Source organism: Hordeum vulgare, chromosome 6H, assembly GCF_904849725.1.
Source record: "Hordeum vulgare subsp. vulgare chromosome 6H, MorexV3_pseudomolecules_assembly, whole genome shotgun sequence".
NCBI lineage: Eukaryota > Viridiplantae > Streptophyta > Magnoliopsida > Poales > Poaceae > Hordeum > Hordeum vulgare.
In genome coordinates, this window is record NC_058523.1 from 158444688 (window position 1) to 158467526 (window position 22839).

Consider the following 22839-nt stretch of genomic DNA (forward strand, 5'->3'; position numbering starts at 1 on the left):
ATGATTGAATGTACACTCTAAAATATGTCTATATACATCCGTAAGTAGTCCACTAGTGAAATCTCTACAAAAGACTTATATTTAGGAACGGAGGGAGTAGGTCTTAGACTATCTCCTAGCAATCTATACCTAATAATAAAGAGGCTATTGCTTCCGTCGGAAAACACACCGCGGCATTTTTATAAAAAAGCCCATGTAATTTTTATTATTCAACCCGCGTTTATCATTATTTTAATAAATCAAAATGATTATAAAAAAATTAAAAGCGTGTGGTATTTTTTTTCTCCCGTTGCAATGCACGGGCCTTTTGCTAGTCTTTTATTAATAACCGCTCTTCCCAACACTGACGCGTCGTCTGTTTGATGCAACAAGGCATTGTGCTGGAGCTCTCCTACTGATCCGCTTGCCAGATCACCTATAGTACGCTCGTTGCATCCAAAATGATACGCTTCACACAAGGCACGCCTCTCGGTCAGCCCAATTAGCCAGCAGCGCAAGCAGCAAATGATGACAGTAGGAAGCGGGTTAACTATAGCGACCTGACATTGTAGCGGTACATACACTGTAGAGACTAGCACACTTTAGTGACCAGCTTTACTATACCGAACCGGTTTTCCGTGTTCTTTTGATGTCGAACATTCATTAAAAATGAATACCGCGAACATTAAAACTTGTTCAACTACTACAAAAATTTGTTCACAAACTATATAAACTTCTCAAATTCAATAAAATGCTCTCAAATTCAAAAGGTGTTCACAAAATTCAAAAAAAAAAAATCTTGAATTCAAAAGGTGATTGAATATAATAATATGTTGTTTTCTTGGTAAATAAGGCAACCTTTTTTAAAACTATGAACAAATGTGAAACATGAACATGTTTTGAAATTTTGATCTATTTTTGAAAATACAAGCTATTTTTTTGGAAAAAAAGAAAACTTTATGAAACACATAAACATATTTAGAAATACCAAAGATTTATTTAAAAATGCAAACGTTTTTTGGAATCAGTACATTTTTTGAGAATAATGAAAATCTTTCTATATTTTGAACATCGTTTTGGAGTTGCGATTTTTTGAGCATTTTAGAACAAATCGAATAACTTTCTATTACTTCCGATGCTTTCAATATATACAACTTTTTATTATGTTGATGAACTTTTCTAAAAATTGATGAACTTTTTATTATTATTTTTCCCTTTTGCTCATATAAACGAATTTTGGTTCAATATTGATGAACTTTTTAAATTTTGATGAACTTTTTTCGGATTCTATGATCTTTTCTCCAACATCGATGAACTTTTTTGGATTCGATGATCTTTTTTCCTATATTGATGACCTTTTTAAAAAAATGATGAACTTTTAAAAAAAAGAATGAACTGTTTTTATTGTGAACTATTTTTTAATATGAATGAAAGTTTTTTCAAAACCGATGAGCTTATTTTCAAAATTTATGAACTTTCCTAAAATTAGTGAACTGTTTTGTAAAGTTGAACAAACTTTTTTCAAATTTTATGAACTTTTTTACAAATTCAATATGTTTTCAAATTGATTAAAAAAAAATAAACCCATGAACATTATTCGATTTCTGGGATTTCTCAAATTCAGAAACACTTTCGAGTGCAATTTTTTTGAAATATATTGAGACTTTTATTAAAAATGAACTTCTTTTGAATCTGTGAACTTTTTCCATTTGGTGAACTTTTTATTGAATACGTAAACTTTTTTTGCATGGTCGTAAACTTCATTTGAAATCTATGAACATGTTTTCGGATAATTGAAATAACTAAATTGTATATTTAGTGCGCAATAAATAACACCTCTACTATTTTACTCTTAAAAGTTTCTCGCTGAGAACAATCACTAACAAATAGTTAATCGAGTGGTTAGCTTTTACTACATTCATTCCTAAATATAAGACATTTTAGAGCGAAAGTGCCTTTGTGCTCCCGAGCTCATTTGAGCTCGGATGAACAGTAAAATCGAAAAAAATCGAAAAATGTTTAAAAAATTCTGAAAGTTTTTTTAGGCCAATTTTTACAAAAGTTCTAACTGCATGCAAAAATTTGGCATGAACTAACATTTCTACAAGGCGTGGAAAAATAAACAATATAGACACTCTGAAAATGCGCATTTTCAAAGCATCCATTTTGTTTATTTTGCCACGCCTTGTAGAAATGTTTTTTTGAAAAATGTAATGAACTTTTTCTAACTTTTGAAAAATGTAATGAACTTTTTCTAAATTGGATGATTTTTTTCAATTTATATGAAGTTTTTTTCAAATTGATGAACCTTTTTAAAAGATATGATTTTTTTCAAATGATGTGAAAAGTTATATCTTTTCCCCTTTATATACCTTTTCTATTTGCAGGAAGCCCCCAGTTTTGAGAATAAAACTGTCTAAATCAGTTTTCCCTGGTTCGTTGGGCAGTTTTTCGTCTGGTTCTTATTTGCTTTTTCTTCTTCCTTTCTTATTTTCTTATTTTTGTTTTTATTAAGTTTTTTCTAAAACAATGAAATTTATCAAATTTTGATAAACTATCTTAAGTTTTGATCAAAAAAATTTAAACTATGAACTTTTTGCAAATTCAATGAACATTTTTCAAAATTAATGTTTTTTTTTCAAATTTGATGTTTTTTTTAAAAAATTGATGAAAAACAATGAGCTAATTTTGAAATTCGATGAACTCTTTTAAAATTGATGAACTTTTTTTTTCCCAAAAACGATGACCTATTTAAGACACAATGAATTTATTTCGGAATTGATGAACTTCTTTCAAATTCAAAACTTTCTTCAAATTCATGAATTTTTTTATTTTCTTAATAAATCTATGAATAGTTTTATTTACACGTCATATTCAGAACTGTAAAAAACCAAAACCGGTCTTTTTCCTGAAACAATTGCACATCTCATTCGAAAAAAATCAAACGAGCCTAGCAAAAGCAAACAGTAGTGGATTTACTTTATTGGCCACGGACCATTGCTAGACGTTGTAGGCGCTAGTTATCCGAATCGGCGCTTAATGCGCCGATTAGGAGCTCCCTCCTGCACCACTGCATAGGAGGTGAGGACTGCAGCGATCTTGATAAGAAAAAGAATACGAACGGAGAGTATGAAAGAGGCCCAACCCATACCTGGCCAAATGGGCCGTGTCAATTGGGCAGGCCCGACAGCCCGACACACTCTAATCGTCCTCGTGCACGGCACGCAGCACGTCTCGGACCGTGCCTGGGCTTGGAGGCTCGGCACGTGGGCCGACACGACACGATCCATTTTGTTATATATATTTAATTTTTTAATATATATATATGTGTGTGTGTGTGTGCGTGCGTGCATGCGTGCGTGCGTGTGTGTGTGATATACAGATCAATAGACCTAAAATAAGTTCATGAAACTAAAAATATACAACACAACGTGTTAATCGGGTCAGGGTCAACATACGGTCCGTTTATTAACCAGGCCGTGCCTAGGCCCGAAGGCGCACCCCACATGCTAACATGGCACGGCCTGATCGGTAAACGTGCTGTGCGAGGCCCGTTTGCAGCGGCCCGTGCCAGCCCGTTTGGCCAGGTATGGCCCAACCAAGTGCTGGGCTGACTGCCTAATCCAGGGCAACAGCACGACGTCCACCCATTCCGCCCCCGCGTCCAACGAACCAACCAAAATTGGCGCTGCTCCACCTATCACGTCGCACCCGGCCGTTCCTTCCATCCAAAACCCAAGGGAAACCCTCACGCTCTTCCCAAGGCCGAACAGATAGCATTTCCTCGAATACATCGCCTCGTCCTTCCTCCATGGCCACCGCGTCGCTGTCCGCTCTGTCCTCGTCGGCCGCCGCCGCCGGCAGGCGCTTCGTCCTCTCCTCCCCGTCGCTCGCCTTCGCCTCCCGCCGCATCGCCGCCCCAGCCCGCCTCCGCGCCGCCGTTCTTCCGGGGGAAAGGAGATTCGCGGCGTCCGCGGCATCGGCATCCCCGGTCGTGGCCACCATCGCGGTCGGCGACAAGCTGCCCGACGCCACGCTCTCCTACTTCGACCCAGCCGACGGCGAGCTGAAGACGGTGACGGTCGGCGACCTCACGGCGGGGAAGAAGGTCGTGCTCTTCGCTGTCCCGGGCGCCTTCACCCCGACCTGCTCGCAGAAGCACCTGCCGGGGTTCGTCGAGAAGGCGGGCGAGCTGCGCGCCAAGGGGGTGGACACCGTGGCGTGCGTCTCGGTGAACGACGCCTTCGTGATGAAGGCGTGGAAGGAGAGCCTCGGCCTCGGCGACGACGTGCTGCTGCTGTCGGACGGCAACCTCGAGCTCACCCGCGCGCTGGGCGTGGAGATGGACCTCTCCGACAAGCCCATGGGGCTAGGCGTGCGGTCCCGCCGCTACGCGCTCCTCGCAGACGACGGCGTCGTCAAGGTGCTCAACCTCGAGGAGGGCGGCGCCTTCACCACCAGCAGCGCCGAGGAGATGCTCAATGCGCTCTGAGCCGCGCCTGCTCTGCTTCTTGCCTGAGTCGTGTCTAGTAGTGAATAATAATCCGACGAACTGTTTCTCGTGTGAGCGTCCTTTGATGCGTCGTCATCGTGGAGAGGATTTTGTTTTCTTTCATTGAGCATTGCGTGATGTCCATGTGCTCGATGGAATGACTTGAGTTTTTCAAGGCGTCGTACACTCGTACTTGTTCTTGCATTGCCAGCGCTAAAGCCTGCGGGTTTGCTGAGATGTTTACAAAGCTTGCGTACAAAATCGCATTGTGCTGAGATTGAAGTCAACTGATCAGTTCGGATTTTTCTCAAGGAGGATAATACCGGCCTCTCCATAGAGGCATCTTCATTAAATTAATTACAAAACAAAATACATGAATTAACCCAGAGCCACCTACATGTCGATCTAACTTAGTATTAGCTTATGATACGGCCTGGTCACGCACCAACGCACATCACGATGGTCTAACCAAGCCATCCCACGATCAGCGCGTATCGCATGCGAACCAACCTGTGATTGGATAGTTAAATAGATAGTGGTATTTTCAGCTCATCAAGGTTTAAGTCCTAATACTTATATTATTTCTGTATTTATTTTAAGATTTTTGGCGATGCACGTTCATTGAAAAGAGACATTTTCGTCGATGACGAGACGGGTGCGGTGATTTCACAATCTCAAGATGATATGCCGACTCAGTCTCTCTGAAGTGCTCATAGGGTATAGTCAAATCACATATGTTTATTTGATGGTTTTGATAATTTATGACAACATACATTGTCTGTTGGACTAATAGATTTATCTAGTTTATTTGAGATGAAGTCCACAGAGAGAATTGGCGGGAATAAGAGTGAGTTTGATCTTCGTATCTCTACTCCTTACTTTCATGTGCATGTTTTTTACTTTCCGCTGCTATATTAGTTGACTTGCATGTGTAGGGTGTGCTAGACTTGCTAGAATTGCTAAAACTTGCCAACCAAGAAAATTGGGAAAAGGTTTGGTTTTTATTTTGCCATGTAGTCTATTCATACCCCTCTCTAGACATCCCTTCTCGATCCCACAATTGGTGTTAGAGCTTTGGTCTCCATAGATTTGGTTTAATCACTATTGGAGAAAGATGGATGTGCCTAGTTTGTGGAGTCTTAATCTAGAGTGCATATGCTCAATGGGGAGTACTATAGTCAATGGAAAGACAAAATGCTTGATCTGTTTGATGAATTTCATTTAAGCCAGTATGTTGAAAATCCCTATGTGTCTCCCATTGATCCCTTACATCCTTCTCAAGAGGAAGAAATTGATATGCTTCGTAATCTCAGAACTGTTAATCTTATCATTAAAGATTACCAAGAATTGTGTTTGATCAAATGAAAAACTTTGAGTGTGCTTATACTTTGTGAAAATATTCGGAGAGAAGATATCCACACTACTCTTTAAAAAATCTTGATATTATTGTCCATAAAACTATTGTCTTTCACAAAATGAAGTCTAGTGATCCCAACTTTGAAAAACACTTTTTTGAGCTTCCTTACCTCATGCGTGCTAAAGGAGATGTCATGACCATCAATAACATCGTTGTTGAAGCCATTCATATTCATAAACTTGAACATTGTCATGGTCACAATTCTAACGAATCTCTTGATTTTTGTGACGAGGATATTACACTTGATGATGACGATGTGCAACATTGCTATCACGATGAAGATGAGAAATTTGACATGGAATATGAGAAGACTATGAAGAGTCTATGTCTCATGACAAACTTCAAAGACTACATGTCCGGAGGAAAAGAGTGGATTCTCAATAGTGGATGCACCGATCACATGACTGGAGATAGAGACATGTTTCGGGAGATCACACCAGGCCATGGAGTTATGTGACTTTTGGAGACAACTCCAAGGGTAAGGTACTTGGTCTTGGTAAGGTCGCCATATCACATGATAGTTCCGTTCAAAATGTCATGCTTGTTGAATCCCTTGGATACAATCTTCTTTCTGTATCTAGACTAGCCGATATCGGTTTCAATGTGCTATTTACTAAAGTATATTGCCAAGTGTTTCGTCAAGACAATCATAACATGGTCTTTACAGGTTTTCATAGAGGTGATCTATGCATTATCGATTTCACTAAAAGAGCCAAACCTCGTACTTGTCTTATTACAAAATCTTCTAAAGGTTGGATATGGCATAGAAGGCTAGGACATGTAGGTCTGCGCAATCTAGACAACTTTATCAAAGGTGAACACATACTTGGTGTTAAAGATGTTATCTTTGACAAAGATAGACTTTGTAGTGATTGTCAAGCAGGAAAACAAGTGGGTGGAAGTAATCATGTCAAGAACACCATGACTACTAGGAGACCACTCGATCTGCTTCACATGGATCACTTTGGTCCCAGTGCTATCAAGAGCCTCGGTGGAAATTCTCTTGGTATAGTTATAGTTGATGATTTTTCCAGATTTACGTGGGTATTCTTTCTTGATGACAAGTCATAGGTACAAAAGATCTTTAAGAACTTCCCTCGCAAAGCCTAAAATCAATTTGAGGTGAAGATCAAGAAAGTTTGGAGCGACAACACATCGGAGTGCAAGAACACTAATGTGGATACTTTTATTGATGAAGAAAATATCTCACATGAGTTCTCGGCTACGCACACACCTCAACAAAATGGAGTTGTTGAGAGGAAGAACCGAACTCTCATAGAGATGGCTAGGATGATGCTCGATGAATACAAGACGCCAAGACACTTCTGGGCAGAAGCCGTGGAAATGACTTGTCATGCAACAAACCAACTCTAGCTACACAAGCTTCTCGATAAAACGGCATACGAGCTACTAGCCGGTAATAAACCCCAAGTTGGATATTTTCACGTATTCGGCTCAAAGTTCGACATTCTTGATAACCATCATCATTTTAAATTTGCTCCTAAATCTCAAGAAGGTTTCCTACTTGGTTACAGATCAAACTCTCACACTTACTGTGTCTACAACAACTTCACTCAAAAAGTTGAAGAGACACTAGATGTGAAATTTCATGAATCTAATGGTTCGCAAGTCGAACTGTTGGGTAACGTTGCATGGGAAACAAAAAACAAACACCCAAGATCTATCTATGGAGATGAACAACTACGAGAGGAGGAGTGCATCTACATACCCTTGTAGATCACTAAGAGGATGCATTGAGAAACGTGATTGATGTAATTGAACGTCTTCGTGATGCAATCATGATCCGTCCTGCGATCCAATCACGATCCTTCCTGATCTAGCGCCGAACAGACGACACATCCGTTTTCAGCACACGTACAGTTCGATGATGCCTTCACCACATCGATCCAGCGAGCGTAAGTGAAGTAGTAGCTGAGTTCTCCGGCATCAGGACAACGTGGTGGTGGTGGTGCCATCTGATAGAGCACTTGATAGAGGCGAGGGTCCCTATCTTTCGATGAGATGATAAGTATCGATTTGGTGGAGACGACTTTGACGATCCGACTACAAACGTGCACGAAGTTGCGCCTTAGCAACCGCTAAGCCAATCTCCGAGAGGTTATTGACCATGCCGGAGCACGATCAACCTGACCACAAAGGTCTATTCCTGCAAGCAATCGAAGAACAAGCAAGAATATGATATTGCAATATGAATATTGTGAATATAGATGAAGTATTGAAAAGGGTGGGGATCCGATAGCGGTCTTAGTCTGGTCGTTGGACACAAACGAAGTACACGAAGTTGCAATGGCTAACTTTTAACTAAACAAATCCCAAGTCTAAACGGTGCCCTAAGGGTTGTATATATGAGGGAATAGAGAGGCAATTTCGTGACCCTTGGAGGAGGGGTCCGAAATCAGCCCTAAACTCGGTTTCCCCATACATACGGACTCTAAAAATAGCATATATTATGGTATTTCGAAGTTACATGGGCCTGGCCCAAAAATAAGGTGGCGCAACACCTATAATAGCATATGGACAAAATATATAAAGTGACGTCTTGAATATTTCGTTCAAATCCTTCATGCTCTCCTTATGGTGGCTTTAAAGTGCGAAAATCACCAGTGAAAGCTCCATTGTTCTCTCCCGCGCGTGCACCTTCTTCTCCATGCTTGATCCCGCTCCAATGGATATCCTTCTTGTCCATGCTAGGTCCTTCATTCATGAGCACAACAAAAGTATCTAACTTAGGCAACATCATATGTTCATGAACATTAGAAGTATTCCCAAGAAACGGAAGTACCTGGTAATTCAATTGGCGTGCACGAGCTCCAGTAACTGGTCCAGTATGTATAGTAGTTAGGGCTATGGGTGTAACAATGGTGTTGATCTCCACATCATCCTCCCCTTCTTGAACTGAAGTCGTCCTCGACGGAAGCTCATCTTCCTCACCGAAATATGGCTTCAAATCTGCAATGTTAAAAGTCGGACTAACCCCAAAATCTGCAGGCAGCTCAAGTCTATATGCATTATCATTTATTTTCTCTAACACTTTGAAAGGACCATCAGCACACGGCATTAGCTTTGACTTGCGCAAATCAGGAAACCTATCCTTATGCAAATGCAACCAAACAAGATCTCTAGGTGCAAAGTCAATATGTTTTCTACCCTTATCTCCAACAAGTTTATATTTAGCATTCATGCGCTCAATGTTTTCCTTAGTTAACTCGTGCATCTTTAATATCGAATCAGCACGTTCTTTAGCATCAAAATTAACCTTCTCCGAAGATGGAAGAGGTAACAAATCAATAGGTGCACGAGGTAGGAAACCATATACAACTTCAAAAGGACACATCTTTGTAGTAGAATGCAGCGTACGATTATAAGCAAATTCAATATGAGGCAAGCATTCTTCCCACAGTTTTAGATTATTCTTCAAAACAACCCTAGGCATAGTAGAGAAAGATCTATTGACTACTTCAGTTTGTCCATCAGTTTGGGGGTGACATGTAGTACTAAAAAGCAATTTTGTCCCCTACTTAGCCCATAAACATCGCCAAAAGTGACTAAGAAATTTAGCACCATGATCTGAAACAATCGTATTTGGCACACCATGCAAGCGAATAATTTCACGAAAGAACAAATCAACCACATTAGCGGCATCATCACTTTTATGATAGGGTATAAAGTGTGCCATTTTCGAAAATCTATCCATGACAACAAATATGCTATCCCTCCCCTTCTTTGTTCGAGGTAAACCCAAAACAAAGTCCATAGATATATCCTCCCAAGGAACACTAGGTACAGGCAAAGGCATATATAAACCATGAGGATTGAGTCGTGACTTAGCTTTTTGACTTGTCGTGCAGCGAGCAACAAAACGTTCAACATCCCGTCGCATCCTTGGCCAAAAGAAATGTGTAGCAAGTACGTCCTCCGTCTTCTTTACGCCAAAGTGTCCCATCAATCCTCCTCCGTGCGCCTCCTGTAACAACAAAAGATGAACGGGGCTAGCTGGAATGCATAGCTTGTTAGCACGAAACACAAATCCATTATTAATGATGAACTTGTTCCATGTTCTCCCTTATTTACAATTCTCCAACACATCTTTGAAATCAGCATCATGCACATATTGATCTTTGATGGTCTCCAAACCAAATATTTTAAAGTCAAGTTGCGAAAGCATAGTATAACGACGAAACAAAGCATCATCAATAACACTTTCTTTACCCTTCTTGTGTTTAATGACGTACGGGAAAGTCTCAATGAATTCAACCCATTTAGCATGTCTATGGTTCAGTTTTGCTTGACTTTTAATATGTTTCAAAGATTCATGATCAGAATGTATGACAAATTCTTTGGGACATAAATAATGTTGCCATGTTTCCAAAGTCCGAACAAGAGCATATAATTCCTTATCATAAGTAGAATAATTCAGACTAGGCCCACTAAATTTTTCAGAAAAGTATGCAACGGGTTTACCATCTTGTAATAACACACCTCCTAATCCAATTCCACTAGCATCACATTCAAGCTCGAAAGTCTTATTAAAATAAGGAAGTTGGAGTAAAGGAGCATGTGTTAACTTATCTTTCAAAACCGTGAAGGCTTCTTCCTGTGCGGTACCCCAAGAATAAGGCACATCCTTCTTTGTAAGCTCATTGAGAGGTGCAGCAATGGTGCTGAAATCTCTCACAAAACGCCTATAAAACCTGGTGAGTCCAAGGAAACTCCTCACTTGTGTGACCGTTTTGGGCTGCGGCCAACTCTCAATAGCTTCAATCTTGGCTTTATCAACTTCAATTCCCTGTGGAGTAACAACATAGCCAAGAAAAGATACTCGGTCTGTGCAAAAGGTGCACTTCCCAAGGTTACCAAACAAACGTGCATCACGTACAGTAGTAAAAACAACACGCAAATGATCCAAGTGTTCCTCCAAAGATCTACTATAAATCAGTATATCATCAAAGTAGACTACCACCAATCGTCCAATGAAAGCATGTAAAACCTCATTCATTAATCTCATGAAAGTGCTAGGTGCATTAGTCAATCCAAAAGGCATAACTAACCACTCATATAAGCCAAACTTAGTTTCAAATGCCGTTTTCCATTCATCTCCCAATTTCATGCGAATTTGATTTTATCCACTACCCAAATCAACTTTGGAGAAAATTATAGATCCACTTAATTCATCAAGCATATCATCTAGCCTAGGAATAGGATGACGATAATGAATAGTAATATTATTAATGCCTCTACAATCAACACACATACGCGATGTACCATCCTTTTTCGGCACTAGAATAATAGGAACAACACAAGGACTAAGAGATTCACGTATATAAATTTTGTCGAGCAGCTCTTGTACTTGACGCATAATCTCCTTCATCTCCTCTAGATTGGTACGGTATGGTGCACGGTTGGGTAGCGATGCACCGGGAATTAAGTCAATCTGATGCTCAATCCCTCTAATAGGTGGTAATCCCGGTGGCACGTTTTGTGGAAAGACGTCAGCGAACTCCTGCAAAATGTTAATGACAGCAGGAGGCAAAGAGGGTGGCATGTCCTCGAATGAAAATAATACTTCTTTGCATACAAAAGCATAGCAAACAGATGTAGTAATATCCAAACCAGTAATATCAGATTTAGTGGCAAGTAAACAACCACTCTTTAGTTTTATTTCAGAGGCAACACTAGATGACGATTTAGTAGGCTTATTGTGTTGCTCAAATTCCTTTGCTACAATCTGATTTTCACTCTTATGTAGGTCTTGTTTTGCTTTACTAGCTCTAGCAATGTCATCTTTCATAATATGTTCAGGAGACATACGAAGCAAAGTAATATTTTGATCCTTATGAACAAGAGTATACTGATTTGTTCTACCATGGTGTACAATTTTTTTATCAAATTTCCATGGTCTATCAAGTAAAACGGAGCATGCTTGCATGGGTACCACATCACAATCAACAAAATCAGAATATGTAGCAATGCTAAAATGCACACGAACAGTATGTGTTACCTTAACCTTGCCACTGTTGTTGAACCACTCGATATAATAAGGATGAGGATGTGGTCTGGTGGTGAGAAACAGCTTCTCCACCATCTCCATGCTAGCTAAGTTGTTGCAACTCCCTCCATCGATGATTACGCGAATAGAACGTTCCTTTACCACTCCCTTAGTACGGAACAAGTTGTGCCTCTGATTGTGCTCAGCCTGTGTTACCTGCACACTTACAACACGTTGAGCAACCAAGCTTTCATACCTGTCAGCGTAGTCAGCAGCCATGTCATGTGTCTCTTGTTCAGTATTATCAACACCCCGTTCTTCACTTGCAATAAGAGCTAGGGTCTTCTCGTCATAATCACTGGCAGAGTCATATCCACCATCCTCAGTAATAATCATCACGCGCTTGGATGGGAACTCTCTCGCATAATGACCTCCACCATTGCAACGACGACAAATAACCTCATGTGTTTGACCTGTGGATGCCATGGATGAAGAAGAGCTCTGTGCGGGCCCGGAAGGTGTGCTCTTGGCGAAGTGTGGTGCAGGGGCTTGATTCCTGGTATCTCTGGTTGAATTGGCGGCTGAAGTAGGCGGTGCTGATGCAGGAGGACGTGTGGAAGTAGATGTGGTTCGTGGCATCCATGAGGAAGTGCGACCTGCAGAAAAATTAGTTCTCGCCAATGCCTGTCGATCCTGCACTTCACGTTCAGCTTTGCAAGCTAGATGGAATAAACGAGTGATATTGTTATAATCCTTATATTCTAGAATAGTCTGAATATCTCTATTTAATCCACCCATAAAACATGCAAGCATAGCTTCATTGTCCTCAACAATACCACATCTAATCATGCGAGTTTGTAATTCCCGATAATATTCTTCTAGAGACTTTTTCCCTTGTCTTAAACGCTGCAAGTTTTGAAGTAATTTGCGTTGATAATATGGTGGAATCCAACGAGTACGCATAGCAGTTTTCGAAGCAGGCCAAGTAGTTGGAATATTAGCATGATGTATTCTACAATATTCAGAACACCAAACACAAGCAAAACTAGTGAAAGAACAAACAACAGCAACAACACGTGTATCTTCAGGAAATTGCAAGCATGTAAAACGTTGCTCTGTTTCTAACTCCCAAGTAAGATATATATCAGGAACATATCGACCATCAAAAGTAGGAATATCCAGTTTAAGTTTAGGGAGATGGTCATGATCCCGTACCTAAGGGTGTGGAGCATCCCTACAGTTGCGATTGTATCCATGTGGACGTCCGGCGGCTTGTCGTGGTGGTTGTTGTTCCTGGTGCTAAACTGGAGCAACCTCTCCCTCATCATCGTAATCACCATCATAATCATCATCATACTCCTCATTCTGCTCAGCCACAGAAACCTTGGTGGTAGAAGCAGGAGGAGCAGCTGCAGGACCAGCCGCAGTAGTAGGAGCAACAACACCAAAATTTTGCACTTGGTCGACAGGCACGCGTCGCGCTCGTATCCGTTGTTGTGGTTGAAGAGGGACAACAGCTGCAACTAGTGGTGGTAATCGGGCCAGCACCTCATTGAACTTGGCGTTCATCTTGGTGTCGAATTTCTTCTCCACACCTCCGAGCTTGTCCGTGGCCTCTCCAAAGGTGGTCACAAAATCATGTACCTGGTCAGACATCATTTGCTGAAATTTATCATGGAGCTCCCGGTTGGTCAGGTTCTCCCAGTCGACCTCCTCGTCGTCTGATCCTGACATGGTTAGCAGCAATAGGAACACAGAAGAATATGAACCTACAGACTACTAGGAAGTGGTGGTGGTGGTGGTGGTGGTGTGTCACAAATCCGTCAAGCAAATCAGGGCGAAAGAAGTACCACACGGGAGCTACCAGGGCGCCACAAGCCTGGTAGCCGCCACCCCCTGGTGGCGGCTACAGGGCTTGTGGGCTCCCTGACGGCCCACAGGCCCCCCTCTTTTGCTATATGAAGGTTTTCGTTCCAGAAAAAATAATTCGGGAGCTTTTTCGTGGTTTCGCTGCTGCCACGAGGCGGAACTTGAGCAGATCCAATCTAGAGCTCCGGCAGGACGATCCTGCCGGGGAAACTTCCCTCCCGGAGGGGGAAATCGTCACCATCGTCATGACGAACACTCCTCTCGTCGGAGGGGAGGCATATTCATCAACATCTTCATCAGCATCATCTCCTCTCCAATCCCTAGTTCATCTCTTGTAACCAATCTCTGTCTCGCGACTCCGATTGGCACTTGTAAGGTTGCTAGTAGTGTTGATTACTCTTTGTAGTTGATGCTAGTTGGATTACTTGGTGGAAAAGTTTATGTTCAGATCCTTGATGCTATTCATTACACCTCTGATCATGATTATGATTATGCTTTGTGAGTAGTTACTTTTGTTCCTGAGGACATGGGATAAGTCATGCTGATAATAGTCATGTGAATTTGATATTCGTTCGGTATTTTGATATGTTGTATGTTGTATTTTCCTCCAGTGGTGTTATGTGAACGTCGACTACATAACACTTCACCATACTAGGGCCTAGAGGAAGGCATTGAGGAGTACTAAGTAGATGATGGGTTGCTGGAGTGACAGAAGCTTAAACCCCAGTCTATGCGTTGCTTCGTAAGGGGCTGATTTGGATCCACTAGTTTAATGCTATGGTTAGACGTTGTCTTAATTCTTCTTTCGTAGTTGTGTATGCTTGTGAGAGGGGTTAATCATAAGTGGGATGCTTGTCCAAGTAAGGGCAGTACCCAAGCGCCGGTCCACCCACATATCAAACTATCAAAGTAACGAACGTGAATCACATGAAAATGATGAAACTAGCATGACAGAAATTCCCGTGTGTCCTCGGGAGCGTTTTTCCTCCTATAAGACTTTGTTCAGGCTTGTCCCTTGATACAAAAGGGATTGGGCCACTTGCTGCACCGTTGCTACTACTTGTTACTTGTTACTTTTCGCTTGCTACGTTTCACCTCACTTCACCATCACTTGTTACCGCTGCTTTCAGTGCTTGCAGTTATTACCTTGCTGAAAACCATTTATCAGAGCCTTCTGCTCCTCGTTGGGTTCAACACTCTTACTTATCGAAAGAACTACGATTGATCCCCTATACTTGTGGGTCATCAATACTCTTTTCTGGCGCTGTTGCCGGGGAGTGAAGCGCCTTTGGTAAGTGGAAATTGGTAAGGAAACATTTATATACTGTGCTGAAATTTATTGTCACTTGTCACTATGGAAACTGTTCCTTTGAGGAGTTTGTTCGGGGTATATTCGCCACGAACGGAAGCACGAGGAGTTGTTCCTCAACCTGAGGAACCTACTGAAAATATCTTTTATGAAATTCCTTCGGGTATGCTTGAGAAACTGCTGGCTAATCCTTTTACTGGATATGGATCTTCACATCCAGACTTGCATCTGATCTATGTAGATGAAGTTTGTGGTTTATTTAAGCTTGAAGGTTTGCCCGAGGATGAGGTAAAGAAGAAAGTCTTTCCTTTATCTTTGAAGGATATGGCGTTGACATGGTATAGTCTATGTGATGATACTGGATCATGGGACTACAATCGGTTGAAATTGGAATTTCATCAAAAGTTCTATCCTATGCATTTAGTACATCGTGATCGGAATTATATTCATAACTTTTGGCCTCATGGCAGGGAAAGCATAGCTCAAGCTTGGGGGAGGCTTAAATCAATGCTATATTCATGCCTCAATCATGAGCTCTCGAGAGAAATTATCACTCAAAACTTTTATGCTCGGCTTTCTCATGAAGATCGTACCATGCTTGACACTTCTTGTACCGGTTCTTTTATGAAGAAGGATATTGACCACAAGTGGAATTTATTGGAAAGAATCAAACGTAACTCTGAAGATTGGGAGCTGGAGGAAGGTAAGGAGTCAGGTATGAATTTCCAGTTTGATTGCGTTAAATGTTTTGTTGAGACAAACACTTCTAGAGATTTTAGCGCTAAGTATGGACTTGACTCTGAGATAGTAGCTTCTCTATGTGAATCTTTTGCTGCTCATGTTGATCTTCCCAAAGAGAAGTGGTTTAAGTATCATCCTCCTGTAGAAAGCAACATAGTCAAAAACAATCTAGTTGAGGAGAAAGTCATTGCTTTTAGTGATCCTATTGTTCCTTGTGCCTACGCTGAGAAACCACCATACCCTGCTAGGATAAAGGATTACTCTAAAGCTCCAACTGTGATACGTAGGGGTTACATTAGACCACTTGCACCCCCTGAGGAGATTAGAGTTGAACCTAGTATTGCTATTATCAAAGATCTCTTAGCTGAAGACATAGACGGGCATGTTATCAAATTCTGTGAGGACTCTGCTAGAATTGCTAAACCTCACGCGAAAGACAAATACGGACCTGTAGTTGGCCTGCCCGTTGTTTCTGTCAAGATAGGAGATCACTATTACCATGGTTTATGTGATATGGGTGCTAGTGTTAGTGCAATACCCCGATCCCTATATGATGAAATCAAAGATGAGATTGCATCTGCTGAGTTAGAACTCATTGATGTCACTATTACGCTAGCTAATAGAGACACTATCTGCCCTCTGGGAATTGTGAGAGACGTAGAAGTCCTGTGTGGTAAGACGAAGTATCCTACTGATTTCCTCGTCCTTGGTACAACACAAGTTAGCTTTTGTCCCATCATATTCGGTAGACCCTTTCTCAACACTGTCAATGCTCACATTGATTGCATTAAGCAGACTGTCATAGTTAGTTTCGAGGGTGTGTCTCATGAATTTAACTTCTCCAAGTTCGGAACACAACCCCATGAAAAAGAGTCGTCTGGTAGGGATGAAATCATTGCTCTTGCCTCTATTGTCGTACCTCCTACGGATCCTTTAGAGCAATATCTGCTTGAGCATGAAAATGATATGCATATGGATGAAAGAGATGAGATAGATAAAATTGTCTTAGAGCAATATCCTATTCTCAAGAATAATCTGCCTGTTGAACTGCTTGGGGATCCTCCCCCACCAAAGGGTGATCCTGTGTTCGAGCTTAAACAGTTACCAGATACTCTTAAGTATGCCTATCTTGATGAGAAGGAGATATATCCTATTATTATTAGTGCTCACCTCTCGAATCACGAAGAGAAGAAGTTATTAAAAACTTTGAGGAAGCACCGTGAGGCTATTGGATATACTTTTGATGATCTTAAGGGTATTAGTCCCACTCTATGTCAGCACAAGATTAAAACCGATCCTGATTCTAAGCCAGTTGCTGATCATCAAAGGAGATTAAATCCTAGGATGAAGAGGTCGTGAGAAAAGAAATATTAAAGCTTCTGGAAGCAGGAATCACTTATCCTGTTGCTCATAGTGATTGGGTAAATCCAGTACATTGCGTACCTAAGAAGGGAGGTATCACCGTCGTTCCTAATGATAAGAATGAATTAATCCCACAAAGGATTATTACAGGCTATAGGATGGTGAAAGACTTCCGGAAACTGAACAAGGCAACTAGGAAAGACCATTATCATTTGTCGTTTATTGACCAGATGCTAGAAAGGCTATCTAAACACACACACTTCTGCTTTCTAGACGGTTATTCAGGTTTCTCGCTGAAAGGATCGATATGGTTGGCTAGAGGGGGGGTGAATAGACAACGACCACTTTTTAATTAATCTTAGCAAGTTAAGGTAAACAACATACGGGTTCACAAATAATACGACAATGAGGTGACCCTAAAGAAGCTAACAACGAGAGCTATTAACAAAAAGTAAGATACAGTCACAAGCATAAGCAAATACAAAGTAAAGGATAGAGATAACCACAAGTGGAACCGATGGAGACGAGGATATGTTACCGAAGTTACTTCCCTTTGACAGGAAGTACGTCTCCGTTGGAGCGGTGTGGAGGCACAATGCTCCCCAAAAAGCCACTAAGGCCACAGTATTCTCCTCACGCCCTCGCACGATGCAAGGTACCGTGATTCCACTATAGGTGCCCTTGAAGGCGGCGACCGAACCTTTACAAACAAGGTTGGGGCAACTCCACACAAAGCTTGGAGGCTCCCAACTAGACCACGAAGCTTCACCACAATGGAATATGGCTTCGAGGTGACCTCAACCATCTAGGATGCTCAAACACCCAAGAGTAACAAGATTCGCAAGGGATTGGTGGGGGAATCAACTTTTCTCTTGGTGGAAGTGTGGATCTAGGCCTTCTCAACCAATCCCTAAAGAATCAACAAGTTTGATTGGCTAGGGAGAGAGATCGGGCACTTTTGAGCTTAGGGAGCAAAAATGGAGCTTGAGAGGGTAAGAGATAAGGTTCCACAGCTAGAAGAACCCTTTATATAGTGGGGGGGGGGAGAATCAGACCGTTTTCCCACTCTCTGCCCGAGCTCCAGCGGTACTACCGCTGTCTGCAGCGGTACTACCGCTGGCACTCCAGCGGTACTACCGCTGACCAGGGGCGGTACTACCGCCGCCTAGCGGTACTACCGCTGGATGCAGCGGTACCACCGCTGGGCCCCTGGTAGTGCAAAGGCACTACCACCGCCAAGAAAGTCTTCGCAAAAAGGTCCGTCCACGAACTACCGCTAGGCAGGCGGTACTAAGCTCCTGGAGCGGTACTACCGCTAACCAGGGGCGGTACTACCGCCAGCTGCAGCGGTACTACCGCTAGCCTTCCAGCGGTACTACCGCTAGGGCCAGCGGTACTATCGCCGGGGACCAATTTGCAAGGAGGAAAGAAACACAGTGGCGGGGCTGCTCCAAAAATGAAGGTAAGGGAGAATATGTGAAGTGTGCGCGTGCAAAGATAGATTCCACCCAAACCTTTCCACTACGGATCCCCTCTTAATAGTACAGCTTTCCTATGACTCAAATAAAGAGAATCATAGAGAGCGCCGTGCTTCCGTTCCATGAATGAGGAGACGAGTCGTCTTGTGCCGTTGACGTGTGTTATCTGAAACCTTAACACACACGGTTAGTCCTTTACGGTACTGTCATCAATCACCAAAATTACTTAGGCATAAACTATGCCCCAACAATCTCCCCCTTTTTGGTGGATTGATGACAATATCGGATTTGCACAGAGAATAATATGAGAACAAAAAGATAGAGACATATGACAATACGGGGCATATGACTCACAACATATGATGGAAATAAATCTCACATAAGTTCATGTCTCACAAACGATAGCAAACTAGAAGCAAACCAAGTTCGAAGCAAACCACGAAAGAAAGGAAAGCAAAGCAAAGTTCGACTATGAAAGCAAATCCAGCTCCTAGACTCTCTCTCCCTTTGGCATAAGACACCAAAAAGGGGCACACCTAACGCCACAGGTAGTTACTCCTCATCCTCAGCATCGCCAGACTCGTCGGTACCCTCCTGATCATCCTGCTCCTCCTCTTCCTCCTCATCGCCAGACCACTGGTAACCTTGAGCCTGCATCCAAGTAGCCTCTGGAGTGATATCGTCCTCTGATCCGCTGGAGATGTCCACATCAAGAGTCCTGAGAACGCGCTTGTGCCTCTGGCGGCTCTCCTTCTGAGCCACGTGCGTCTGGTACTGACCCTTAGCCTGCATACAGAATAGAGTCTTCATCTTATCCTGCAGTTTGATGGCCCAAGATGGCATGGCAGAAGGGCGGGACTGAGAGGCGGTTCCTCTGTCAGCAGCAGTCTCTGTGTCAGTATCCATGTGCTGAGAGGAAGTTGATGGGTTGGCCCATTTCTCCTTGACGCGAAGCTTGATCGGGTCGTGCACAATGTAGTCAGACTGAGCGTAGAGCACCTCCTCTGGAAAAGTTTCTTGCCACTTCTGACAAATATAAGCGAATAGATAGGGCCTGTAGATGGGAACCTTACGCATGATGATGCAGTTCCAGAGCTCCGTGAACATCACATCAGAAATATCAAGAGGGGCAGACTCCTTAGTCATAGCCTCCTCACAAAGCAGCAGCATCTCAGCCAAAGAGCCATGAACCTCGTCAAAGTTACCAATGCGAGGGAAGAGGGTGTTGCGAAGGATCTAATGCATGATGTCCAGATGTTTGGGGAGCACACCCTTCCTCACATAGAGTTTCTGCAATCTGTCCTTTGCGGGGGGCCTATCGGTGGGGGCTGCAGCATGAGGACGCAACCCAAGTGGAGTGTCAGCTCCCTGGAAGTCAACCTTGAGGAGTTGCATGAATTCACGCCAGGAACCGGTCATCTTCTGAGACCCTGTCATCCACATCATAGAGCGCTCTTCATCAGGAGAGAAGTGGACCGTGACATAGAACTGAGCAACAGCAGTGGGGTCAAAATCTGTCTTGAAAGTGATGATGTCCTTGATGCCCAGTTTGTCAATCAGAGAGAGGGCATCACCAAAATAGTTCAGGTTCCGCTGAAGATGAGCTAGGTCAATCCACTGAACGGGGACATAGTTCTTCTTGAACTGCGCGACAATATCACGGTAGATCCTGCACTGATCCTTTGCCCAAACATGGTCAACATTCTTGATCACAGCCTTCTCTTTGAGATAATGGTTCTGAGTGCGAAACTGCAGAAAGTCCTTGGGGGGCATTGTTCGGACATTGATCCCCTTATCCTTTTGTGCGGTCTTCTTGAAGGACTGCTTTTTGGGTTGCAGACCTGAGGTGGCAGACCCCTCGGGAGCTTCTTGGTTGCGAAACTGCTTTGACTGCGTGTCCCGTGGGGGGTTCGAACGGCGAGAACTACGTGTGACACAAAACACACAGCGAAAAGAAGCGACAAAAAGAGTCAAGGCAATGAACTAGAAAAAGCAGAAAAAAATAAACACTCATTGCCAAGCACATGAAAAGAATGCACAATGAATCCTCCTGGAGGTAGTACTGCTACCCCTGGCGGTAGTACCGCTGGGGGTCCTGGCGGTAGTACCGCTACCCCTGGCGGTAGTATCGCTGGGGGTCCTGGCGGTAGTACCGCTACCCCTGACGGTAGTACCGCTGGGGTTTGACTTTCAGATCTGACAGATAAAAATAGACCTCATGCATAGGGCTACACGATTTTTACGAGGGGCATGGGCTGTATATGAACACTAAGAACTCCACCCCAGCCCTACTCACATGAGGATCACAGGAATCACCGAAATAAGTACATGCCTAGGGAAGAGAGAGCAAGTTTTAGATCTAATCCAAACATAGTTCAAGTGCTAGATCTAAAACAAGTAAATCCTAGGGCATGGCAAAATAATCAGCAATGATTCATAGGACCTACACTCCCCTCAAATATCTCCTTCATGCCATCCAAGAACAAGGCACAAGATCAAAGACATGGATCCAATCCCCCAATGCTCCTAACCCTAGAACAAGAACATCAACCAAATAGAAGAAGGGGAGGAGCTTTATCGGGATTCATGGCCCTTGGAGGAGGAAGGAGAGGTGGAGCAACCCTTCCAATCCAACGGAGAGAAGGTGCTCCACGAAACGAGATCAAAACAGGGGGATTTCGGGCTAGGGGAGGGAGGAGCCGCGAGAAAGAAGAAAGAGCCTGAGAAAAACGGCCCCCCTCCTTTATATAGCCCAAGAGGTACGGGCCAGCGGTAGTACCGCTGAGGACCTAGCGTTAGTACCGCTGACTGGCGGTAGTACCGCTGGGGTCCTGGCGGTAGTACCGCTCCCCCTGGCGGTAGTACCGCTCCCCCTTGAGATAACCCTAAAAATTTCCTAGCCGGTCATGTTAGATGGGAATTCTGGCGGTAGTACCGCCATACCTAGCGGTAGTACCGCTACCCCTGGCGGTAGTACCGCTGGGGTCCTGGCGGTAGTACCGCTACCCCTGGCGGTACTACCGCTGCAAATGTCACAACGCGGCCTAGGATAAGAGAAGAACTTGGGAAAATGACAAGTAAGTAAAAACGAGATAACACCTAGAAAAATGTACTGACTTGTCATTGTATATCCTTTCTTCTATACAAAATAAAGGTGGGAGGGGCGGTGGCCGAGGCCACCTATGTTTGAGACAATGGTATGACACCGCGAAGAATTATCCTTGGGTTCATGACCAATGCTCGTCTTTGAAGCACAAGTGCCATTTGACAATGGCTAAAGTGAAATACTAGATTGATTTATGCATAATGGGGGGAGGGACAGTTCATTGAGAGAACAACACTCCCCCTATGTCCATGCCTACATCTAGACCAAAATGGAATGCGAAGTGAGGTGCAACATGCCTAGTTTCAATCCACATTACTTGAATCAATGATATTTAGCTCATGCCTTAACTCCCGGAACCTTGCTTCATCTAGAGGCTTAGTGAAAATATCTGCAAGTTGCTCTTCAGTGTGGATGAAGTGAACCTCAATATCACCTAGCTTGATATGTTCACGAATGAAGTGATGACGAATATCAATATGTTTGGTTTTGCTATGTTGCACTGGGTTGAGGGAAATCTTGATAGCGCTTTGATTGTCACATAGAAGAGGCACTTTGTCACAAGTGACACCGTAATCCTTTAAAGTTTGCCTCATCCATAGCAATTGTGCACAACAACTTGCAGCTGCCACATACTCAGCTTCGGTGGATGATAAGGAGACGCAATTCTGCTTCTTAGACGACCAACTTACCAATGAGCGACCAAGGAATTGGCATCCTCCAGACGTTGACTTCCTCTCCACACAATCTCCTGCCCAATCTGAGTCAGAATAGCCAACTAGATTGAAGTTTGCTCCTTTGGGATACCAGAGGCCAAAGTTTGGGGTATGAGCCAAATATCGAAAGATTCGCTTAACAGCCATGTAATGGCTTTCTTTTGGTGCGGATTGAAACCGTGCACATATGCCTACACTCAACATAATATCCGGTCTAGATGCACAAAGGTAAAGGAGGGATCCAATCATGGAGCGATATACCTTTTGATCCACTGCTTTACCATTGGGATCACTGTCAAGCTTGCATCTTGTTGGCATGGGGAACTTGACCGGTTTGACATCTTCGAGCTTGAACCGTTTGAGCAT

The 22839-nt window shown here is 43.0% G+C and overlaps 1 protein-coding gene across 1 annotated transcript; it reads left to right on the plus strand.

The window, feature by feature from the left end:
* The first annotated feature begins 3425 nt into the window (after positions 1–3425).
* LOC123403884 (peroxiredoxin-2E-2, chloroplastic-like) lies at positions 3426–4746 on the plus strand. Its single transcript, XM_045097796.1, has one exon. It carries the CDS (start codon positions 3791–3793, stop codon positions 4469–4471), a length of 681 nt encoding a protein of 226 aa, XP_044953731.1. The 5' UTR covers positions 3426–3790; the 3' UTR covers positions 4472–4746.
* The last annotated feature ends 18093 nt before the right edge of the window (positions 4747–22839 follow it).

Excerpts from the sequence above, each read along its gene's own strand:
- LOC123403884 (XM_045097796.1), top strand. The coding sequence starts at position 3,791 with ATGGCCACCGCGTCGCTGTCCGCTCTGTCCTCGTCGGCCGCCGCCGCC.